Source organism: Stegastes partitus, unplaced genomic scaffold (assembly GCF_000690725.1).
Source record: "Stegastes partitus isolate 25-593 unplaced genomic scaffold, Stegastes_partitus-1.0.2 Scaffold439, whole genome shotgun sequence".
Lineage (NCBI taxonomy): Eukaryota > Metazoa > Chordata > Actinopteri > Pomacentridae > Stegastes > Stegastes partitus.
The window spans coordinates 381,775-391,534 of NW_007578170.1; the positions used below are offsets into that span (position 1 = coordinate 381,775).

A 9,760-nucleotide genomic window follows, 5' to 3' on the forward strand; every position below is an offset into this window, starting at 1 on the left:
TTTTACCTCCAGAACACACCAGAACCATCTATAGACAGGATTCACTCTGTGGAGAAAATCACTTTCTAATAGAGTCATATTTTAACTCAGGCTAATGACGGGAAAAGTCCATTAAAGTGATAAATCTGGACCCTCCTCTGTGGACTTCAAGGACCTGGAACTCTGGAACATTCACAGTCTGACGGTAGAACTGCTTCATTAGATAAAGCTGCTGTAGATAAAGAACCAGATGGTTCTGAGGAGGTCAGGTGGGAACCAATAACTCTGTCCAGATTTGATTCATCTCACATGGAAAGGAACGTGTAAAAATGTACAAATAAGAAACCCTCCGTCATTTATTCCACCTGAGGCATCGCGTGTCTGATCCGGAGGCGCAGCTATTTTGAGGAGGAAGCAGCTTCGCCTCCATCTCACCTGACTAAGTAGCTCTTGAGTCCGCCTCCGTGCGTGATAACGAGGAGCTCGGCTGACCACTGAGCGCTCGCCGTGTACTCCAGGAAGATGAGGCCGGCCACCGCGCAGCTGAAATCCCCCGGAAAACTCACCGCCTGGAAGAAGAGGAGCGACACATCAGAGGGAGGAAGAGCAGCGAGGGAATTCAAAAAGACACACAGAAATACGTATAATTATCTATCGGTGGTTTGTGGCTTCTGGGGCAAACTACAAAGACGCATCACGCCGACAAAGTTTGTCGAACAACATGAGACACAGAGAAGAAAAGTGAGCGATGACAGAAGAAGGGGGAGGCAGGGAACAAAAGATAACAGACAGAGGAAACCAGGGAGGAATTTTTAATTTTTCCCTCACACACACACACACACACACACACACACACACACACTTTCTGTCAAATTGCCTTTTTTATCATCTCCTCCAGAAATAGCAGCAAAGTCACTGGTGTGTTCACTTAACGGCGACAAACAAGGAGGAAGAGCCGAGCCGAGCTGCAGGAATAACAAAGCGGCGCTGCACTAAAGGACTGAGGATCACAGACTTTGAAGGATGAGTGCGGGAGTGTCAGGCCGGATAGACGAACGCAGGAAGTGATGGATGGAAACGCCGGGATGATGATACGCGGCGCGCGGAGGGCTTGAAAGCGAGGCCGGACCGGCAGCGACACGAGACGGGCGAGGCAGCGAGCGCGTGAAAAATTAAAGAGGGGAGGTGATGAAGACGAAGGAGGAGTGCAGGAGAAGCAACAGACGATGAATTAGAAAGCAGGCGTGACAGACAAAGAGAGCTTCTTCTTCTTCTTCTTCTTCAGAAGGTGACAGTGAGTGTGAGTGCAGCAGAACTTCACTCCTGAGGCACGATCAGGGAGTTTCATCAGCCGTCGCAAATGTGGACTTCTGTAGCGGGCTCCCGTTTTATCAAATGTACAAGCTGACAGAGCTGCAAAAGCAATGTCCAAACTGACTCAAAATGCATCTAAAGTAACTTAAAATGTGTCTTTGGTGACGCAGAAATGTTCAAAATGATGAAAAATGAGCAAAATGAGTTGAAAAATTGTTCCAAAGTGACTCAAAGCGGTCAAGTGACTTCAAAGTGTTTCAAAATAACCTAAAATGTGTCTTCAATAAACACACAAAGGTCCAAAGTTAGTTAAAATTCGTTGAAAATGACACAAAATTTGTTTAAAATTACTCAGAATTTGTGCAAAACTACAAAAAATGTCCAAAATTCGTTGAGAATTGTTCATAATATGGGACAAAAATGTCAAAAATAACTGCCAGATGACTCAAAATTCATGTAAAATTACTGAACATCTATCTTCAGACTCAAAATTAGTCCGAAATGACGAAAAATTTGCAAAATGAGTTGGAAAGTTGCTCCAAAGTGACTCAAAGCAGTTAAGTGACTTCAAAGTGTTTCAAAATAACCTAAAATGTGTCTTCAATAAACACACAAAGGTCCAAAGTTAGTTAAAACTCGTCGAAAATGACATGAAATTTGTTTAAAATGACTCAAAATTTGCGCAAAAAATGTCCAAAATTCGTTGAGAATTGTTCAAAAAGTGACTCAAAGCTGCCAAGAGACTTAAAATTCTCTAAAATTAACATAAAACTTAAAAACAATAACACACTGATGTCTGAAATGAGTTAAAACTGAACGTGACATTTAAAACGACCTGAGCTGATCACAGCGGTGATCGGAGAGACTGGACGCTGGCACTCTTACCGGCGGGATGACGAAGAGTTCGCTGCCCATCAGGTCGAACAGCCGGACGGTGCCGGTGCTGTCGGCGTAGGCCAGCAGGGTGCAGTCGTAGCTCCAGGCCACCCGGCGCCACTGGGGGTTCGGATCCTTCGGAACTGGACCAACACAGAAACACAAAAGACAACAGGGTCACAATTTAGACAAATTTTAAGTCCTTGTGGACAACTTTAAGACACATTTTAAGACAATTTAGACAAAAGTTAAGTCACATTGGATGTTTTTCTGAAATTATTGCTGCTTTTCTTGTATGCATACTTGAATTCAAGTCACTTTTAGATCATTTTTCAGGCATTCTAGACAATTTTAACTGCTTTTGTACAAACCTCAAGTCCTTTTGAATTTTGTTGTCATTTTTGGACTATTTTGATTAATTCATGGCAGCTTTTGGGTCATTTTGGACAATTTTAAACCAATTTTAAGTCTTTTTGGACAAATTTTAAGTCCTTGTGGACATCTTTGATTCATTATCTGCCGGTTTGGGGTCATTTTGGACATTTTTCAATTATTTGAAACCAATTTTAAGTAATTTAGGACAAATTTTAACCCATTTTGCAATATTTTGATTCATTCTCGGCTGCTTTTGGGTCATTTAGGACAATTTTTCCATCATTTTAAACCAATTTTAAGTCATTTTGGACACATTTTAAGTAATTTATGACAGATTTTAGCCCATTTTGAACATGTTTTTTTATCATCAAGGACCCATTTGACCTCCTTTTGGGCTTCACATGAAGTCAGATGAGAAAATCTCTCCGGCGTTATGCAGATGACAAATTCAGACGGCGTCTATCAACACAATGTGTCTGAGGATCCAATTCATCTGTGAGGGATAGCAGCAGTAATATCTCAATAATTGTCTCTGGCAGACTTTCACAGCGAGACGGGGAGGACGGCGGAGAGGATGGGGGAGGAGAGCGGAAATCATAAATCGAGCCTTTATTGAAGTATGGGCCACTGTTTTAGCAATCTGCTGGCTCAGCAGTGCTGCGAGTGTAACCATATCGCTGTGATGAAGCACATCCGAGCCTGCTGGCATTTTCTCAAGGATCCGCCGTCGTCCCGGGCTCTGATAGAGGAGCCGGCCAGGCCTCTGATCCTCGCTCCGATTATCACGAGGCGGCACGCGGCAAAATATTTAATTACTCCATTTTTTAAACATCCAACTAGACACAACACTCGGCTTTATCTCGGCGGCACCACGAAGCCAGACCACGAAGCAATAAAGTTATGAAAGGGAAGTTATGGTTTTGTTGATATCACATAACGGCGCTGTTGGCTTTATTGTGCTGAATTTCTTGGCGGAGGAACGCTGCTGCAGCCCCTGGTGGGCAATACTGCAAACGAATGGAGGCGTCGGATATTGTATGACTAGAATTTTAAATGAAGAACAAAGGGAAGAAGTGGGAGGCGAGACAGACAAACACGCGGGGAGGAGGAGGAGGGGGAAACAATGAACGCGACCCGTGGAGAGATATAATAGCTCCCCCAAATCAGAGAGCAGCCCGGGAAGGAGGCGATTTAGAGCACCTCCGAGACTCCCGGCTTTCAGGAGGAGCAGACGAGAACATGGAAATGTTATGTAAGCCAAAGTGTCTCCTCTGCTTCAACCTCGCCGTCCATAAATCGCGGCTCGCAGGGCTCCATTTCCACATAGATGGCTTTTCTAGGGAGCTGGAAAATTGGATGCTACTATCCTGTTGTTTTGCTCGCCATGTCGAGGAGGGAAGTTGTGCAGAATTACACCCAGTGACCCGCCGCCACCAGCCTCCTATCTGTCTGATGCATTTATCAGAACACCTATGAATTATGCAGCGGGGGGAGGGGGTGGTGGTGGAGGGGAGGGGAGTCGCTGTAACAGCCAGCAGACAGTGAAGTGATGCACAGGTGTGGATGCGGCACAAAAGTGGAAAAAAAAAAAAAGAGAAGAAGACGACGAGCACGCTCATCCATTAAAAGCAAAATGCCATTAAAAAGGCAGGATCAGAGCAGAATCCATTAGGACAAATCTCCGTGAAATGAAATGAAGTAAAAGAAAAAGGAGATGGAATGAGGAGGAGGAGGAGGAGGAGGAGGAGGAGGAGGCCCGGCGGCGGCGGCGGCTGATATCAACACCATGAAGCACCAGAACAAACAGGAAACGGTGACGGAGAACCGCAACAGAACCACAAAGAAAACGACAAAAGAGAAAAAAATAATTTAAAAAAAACAAAGAGAGAAGTTTCATTTACTGAGATTCAGTTTGTAGAACAACAAAGAAGAAGAAGAAGAAGAATCCTTTACTGGAGTTAAGTACAGCAAGAATACCTCATTACTAATCGATAGGATCCAAACTCGCTCCGATTATTGGTGTCTGAAACCAACTCAAAGCAGACGCGTACCGACAGTAAATACGTACAGTACCGTTTGATTCACGTTAACGGTCACGCAGACGGAAAAACTTAAAACAAAAAATAGACAAAACCACCGTAAACAGACACGAAACATCTACAGACAGACGAAAGACCACAAATACACACAAAACCCTGCAAAGAGACACAAACAGCCACAGAGAGACAAAACCATTAGAAAAAAGTGACCAAAAAGACACACAAAACAGCCACAAAGATACACAAAAAAACGCAAAACGACCATAAACAGACACGAAACATTTACAGACAGACTGAAAGACCACAAATACACACAAAACCCCTGCAAAGAGACACAAACAACCACAGAGAGACAAAACAATTAGAGACACACCAAACAGCCACAGAGACAAAAAAAAAAAAACGCAAAACGACCAAAGAGACAAAATAACCATATAGACACATGAAATAACTAGACAAAACAACAACAAAGGGACACAAAACAACCACAAAGAGACACAAAACGATCACAAAAAGACACAAAACGACCTCAAAAAGACACAAAACGGCAACGAACAGACACAAAACAACCACAAAGTGACCACAAATAGAAGGAAAACATCTCAAATAGAACCAGAACGTCCATAAAAAGACACAAAGCCACCACAGACAAACAACACAACACAACACAATGACACACAAAAGAACCACACAGCTGTGGCTGATGATGTAAATATCTCGTATTGGAATTATTCAGAATTTAATTCCAGATTATTTAAACCTATAAAGACAAATAAACACCAACTGTAAACACATTAATGAATCTAACGCTGTGTTCACTGACTTTATATACATTTATATTTTATTATTACTATCATTGAGTAGAAGTTCTTACCCTGACATTTCCCGATGACCGATCCAAAGTCATCCCTCACGGACCTGAGGAAGAAACACAAACAGTCAGCACCAGGTCCGTCTCTCTGTTGTCGCTTTGTGCGTCTTTACAGCTTTTTTGTGTCTCCTTGTGGTCGATTATGTCACTTGATAATCATCTTGTGTCTCTTTAGGGTCATTTTTTCTTTCTTTCTGTTGTTTTCGGTTACTTTGCAGGTGTTTTGTGTCTCTTCTGGGTTGTTTTGTGTGTCTTCACTGGTTTTTTTGTGTCTCTTTGCAGTCATGTCGTGCATTTGTGGTCATTTTTTGTCTCTGTGTCGTTTTGTGTCGCTGTAGTTTTTAGGTTTGTAGGTTTTGTTGACACAGAACAACTGTAAAAACAACCACAAAAAAACAAACATAAAGAAACACAAAATTAATGCAGAGACACAAAACAACCACAAAGAGACAGAAAACAACCACAAAACAAACTCAATGAGACACAAAATTAATGCAAATTGACACAAAAAGACACAAAACAACCGTTAATTGACACCAGCACCACTCATAACCAGAGCAGACCCGGTTACTGGAGGTCAACAACAGCAGCAACAACACAACACTTCCACATATCGACGTGGACACGCTGCCCTCCAGCTACACACTGGGTGCCTCTTGTTAGCCTCTGGAGACGGAGGCGCTGCTTCACCTGCTATTGATTTTCATTCCAGCGGTGCTCATTTTAAAACATTACGCTGAGCGAGAGGATTTTCGGCGCAAAAAGGGACAGAATTGGATTTGTGTCCAGGAGAAATTACAGCCGCCGAAAATGAGCACAAACACACTGAACGCTCCGTTTGGCTTCCCCCTAACTCACACAGATGAAAATATTTAGGGAGCAGCGGCGGTTCCAGAGCGTAAGCATTTTATTTCATTTAGCCTGAAGTGGTAAATGGATGCTCCAAACAGCCAGCTCGGTGCTTAATAGCCCGGTCGGCCCGTCCAGAATTAAAATTACACACGTTTAAAGCGTCGTCCCGAGCAGTAAAACCACAGTTAAGAGTCGGCGCGGTTCGGTTTCACCGCCGCAGGTATCGCAGCGTGACCGGTCTGCTGACGCTGCTCCCACAAGGCTTCTGATTGGCTGTCGGCCCAGATCAGGTGGTCCAGCAGAGCTCGTCAGGAGGAGAACCAGAGCTTCGTTCCTCAGAGAACTGAGGCTGAATTTACTAGAAATCAGTCCTCAGGCTGTTGTGACATGGAAACAGCTGCTGTATGGGGCAGTTTACAGACATTTAGTGTCTCTGTGTGGTTGTTTTTAGCCTTTTTTTGGTTGTTTTGTGCCTTTTTTTGGTTGTTTTGAGTGTTATGTGTATTTTTTTGTCTCTTTGCAGTTGGTTTACATGTTTTTTGGTTCTTTTGTGCCTCGTTACGGTTAATTTGTGTCTTTTCATGATTGTTTTCTGACTCCTCGTGGTTATTTTTTGTCTCTTTGTAGTCGTTTTATATATTGTTCGGCTGTTTTATGTTTCCTTGTGGTTGTTTTGTGTCTTATTGTGGGTTTTTTCTGCCTCTTTGCAGTCATTTTGTACATCTTCGGGTTGTTTTATGTCTCTTTGTGGTTGTTTTGTGTCTGCTTGCAGTTGTTTTTGTGTCTCTGTGGTTGTTTTGAGTCTCAATTTCATCATTTTGTGTCTGTTTGGGCTGTTTTCAGTCTCTTTACTGTCGTTTTGTCTGTTTGTGGTCGTTTTGTGTTTCTTTGCGGTAGGTTTGTGTGTCTTTACTTTTGATTTGTGTCTTCTTGCAGCTCTTTTTCTGTCACTCTGTGGTTATTTTGTGTCTCTTTACAGTCATTTTGTGCATCTTTGTCATTACTGTGTGCCTTTGTCATCATTTGTGTTTCTTTGTGGTCATTTCTTGTTTCCTGGTGTTGTTGTGCGTCACAGTGCAGTTGTTTCGTACATCTTTCCGGTTGTTTCATGTCCACAAAGACAACAAAAAACAACCTCAAAGGGACACAAATCGACCACAAAAACATACAAAACCATTAAAAAGTGACACAAACAGACAAAAAACAACCACTAAGTGACACAAAACAACAAAAAGAGAACAAAACTAGCACATACAGCAGCTGTTTGTGTTGTTGTGTTACTTTAACCTCAGCTCTGGTTCTCCCTAAACTCCTCCTGATCAGTTTCCCACAGTTAAACCCAATCAAACACCTTCCTTCGACCGATCACATCGTCAGTTTGAAGCCTGAAAAACAGCTTTTATTGTTCTTGGATGCAGGCTGGCGGCTCGTTTTAAGGGAGACGTGATAAATCAGGCCATTAATTAAAACCATCACACACACACTGAGAGACTAATTACCTGATTTCCACACACTGGTCCTGAACCACCGCCAGCAGCTTCCCGTTACTGTGGCGCCGAGCAGGGAGGAGGCAGGAACCAAGACGTAAACAGAGACGTTATTGATGATTTAGATCACAATCAGAGATAAAATGTGTGTTTTAGCAGAACAACTGAGGATGGAAATGACGGAAACGAGAATAAAATCTCAGGTTTGGACTGTTTGAAGAGTGATAATAATAATAATGATGATGATGACGATAATAACTGTGAGGATGAGAAGAGTTTCAGACAAAACGAAAGAGAAGAGACGTGAGAGGCGACAGGAATCCGACTAATGGAGGCGGTTGGAGTGCGTTTAACACTTGTGAGCAGCGTCCTACACGCTGGAATCAATAGTCAATTAAACAGAGTCTTTCTTTCCACGAGGTTCGTCTGCTGGAAACAGAACAATTAAATGATTGGCTGAGGGAGGGGAGAGAAGTGCATGTCAGCAACAACAGTAGCCCACAGTCACGCATCGATCACCGACTGTGTGTCCGTGTGTCAGTGTGTGTCAGTGTGTGTCAGTGTGTGTGTGTGTGTGTGTGTGTGTGTGTGTGTCTGTGTGTGTGTTTTTGTTGCACCTTGCGAGCACCAGCTGCCAGTTGATCTGTTTGTTCGCCAGACGGACGAGACCGAAGGGCAGCGACGAGCTGGACGGGCTGAAATTAACACGAAAGAGAAAGATTATTAACGACGTTCACATGAAGACATAAACACAGAATTATCTCTCAGCACCTGACGCTAATGTTTAAACTGTTCAGGTTCATTTGTAGAAAAAAAAACTCTATATAATATAATATAATAAAATATTTTTAAAAATATATTTTTTTAAATATCTATATAAAATAATATAACATAATGAAATATAACATAACATAATAAAAAAAATAATATATAATATTATATAATATATAAAAAATTGAAGTCAGTCAGTCATAGTTTCATATTTTATTTTATTATTAATTTAGGTCCTTCACTTTTAGAATTAAATCATTCAAATTATTTAGGAAAATTAAATAAACTAAATCAAATAGTTCTCCTCATTAATCATTAAAGTACGTAAATTTGTAAAATAAATAATATAAAATAAAATAACCATAAAATCTACATTTAGATAAATCCAGTCTGGTAAACTTGTATAATTAATAATATAAATGTTTACATTTATCAGTTAAACTTACAGAGCAAATAATATCACAAAATGTTAACTTTAAAAATAAAATAATCACTGTAATATAAAAATAGAAATTAGTCAGTTATAGTGTTACATTTTATATTATTATTTTTATTGTTAGTAGTATTGCTACTGTAGGTCCTTCATTTTTAAAATTAAATTATTCAAATTAGTTGAGTACATTTCTGTAATATTTGATATTAGAGGTTCTAAACTAACAAACAATATAAAATAAAATAACCATAAAATCTACGTTTACATCTATGCAGTCAGGTGAATTTGTAATAATATTGCGCCTGAAACTAAACATGTAAATCTGTCTGGTAAACAAACATCATCACAAAAAGTTAACCTTAATATTTAAATTGGTCAAAAACTTTAGATGATAAATGATATTGCAGGGTCTTAAACCGTTCAGATACGTTTATAAAATATATATTATTTAATGGTATTTTTAAATTTCTCATGTAAATTTGCATAATTAATAATATTGTGGGTCTGAAGCTTAATATTTAAATTAATCTGTGGTCTGTAGGTTGTTAATCCTGATATCTGAATTAGACCGATTAATTTCTATAATAACCTTTAATGTGGGGTTTTAGCCTCGACGTCTTATTTCTCTGTTAGAATCACTTTGATTCAACCTCAGTTCTTCTAAATGTTCCGCATAAATAATAATTCCTTAAAAATTTAATAAAATTTTAATTAAACCAAAGTGGTTTGAAATTGGTTCCATCAAATATTAAATTCAATATTT

The 9,760-nt window shown here is 40.4% G+C and overlaps 1 protein-coding gene across 1 annotated transcript in view; it reads right to left on the reverse strand.

Moving 5' to 3' along the window:
- nbas (NBAS subunit of NRZ tethering complex) overlaps nucleotides 1-9,760 on the reverse strand; it is a 232,923-nt gene that overhangs the window by 219,774 nt on the left and 3,389 nt on the right. Inside the window, exons 4-8 of the mRNA XM_008286182.1 lie at nucleotides 8,411-8,488; nucleotides 7,806-7,853; nucleotides 5,458-5,501; nucleotides 2,179-2,312; nucleotides 415-548 (exon numbers count right to left, since the gene is read on the reverse strand). Of these exons, the coding sequence (XP_008284404.1) occupies nucleotides 415-548; nucleotides 2,179-2,312; nucleotides 5,458-5,501; nucleotides 7,806-7,853; nucleotides 8,411-8,488 (438 nt within the window). The remainder of the gene's footprint in view (nucleotides 1-414; nucleotides 549-2,178; nucleotides 2,313-5,457; nucleotides 5,502-7,805; nucleotides 7,854-8,410; nucleotides 8,489-9,760) is intronic.